Source organism: Penaeus monodon, chromosome 24 (genome assembly GCF_015228065.2).
Source record: "Penaeus monodon isolate SGIC_2016 chromosome 24, NSTDA_Pmon_1, whole genome shotgun sequence".
NCBI lineage: Eukaryota > Metazoa > Arthropoda > Malacostraca > Decapoda > Penaeidae > Penaeus > Penaeus monodon.
The window spans coordinates 14112229-14112560 of NC_051409.1; the positions used below are offsets into that span (position 1 = coordinate 14112229).

Genomic DNA, 332 nt, shown 5'->3' on the forward strand with positions numbered 1-332 from the left:
TGTATGTATGGATCTTTGCTGCTTGATAGTTGGTGAAAAAACATCACTGGTATATGATCGTACAAACCATCCATTTACTTTCTTAACCTTTAAATACAATGATTCGCATTTCGCATTCCCTTTCAAAAAAAAAGAAGAATTATTAAGGAGAAATAAACATTCCAAACCCAACCTTCGATAGTCTCCCTGATATCGCGACGCGTGCGCTGAGCTGGGGCCGTGAGGAAGCCTCTGTTGATGACAGCCGTGCCTCCGTCGGTTACCTGCGGGAGAGGGAGCCAGGGTCATAATTCGTTTTTGCCGCTGATATCTAAGTCTGTTCTACACAACTG

General features: G+C 43.7%; 1 protein-coding gene across 1 annotated transcript in view; it reads right to left on the reverse strand.

The window, feature by feature from the left end:
* The window catches only part of LOC119588867 (calcium-activated chloride channel regulator 4-like), a 5371-nt gene that overhangs the window by 2911 nt on the left and 2128 nt on the right, over nucleotides 1–332 (reverse strand). Inside the window, exon 6 of the mRNA XM_037937504.1 lies at nucleotides 173–263. Coding sequence (XP_037793432.1) covers nucleotides 173–263 — 91 coding nt within the window. The remainder of the gene's footprint in view (nucleotides 1–172; nucleotides 264–332) is intronic.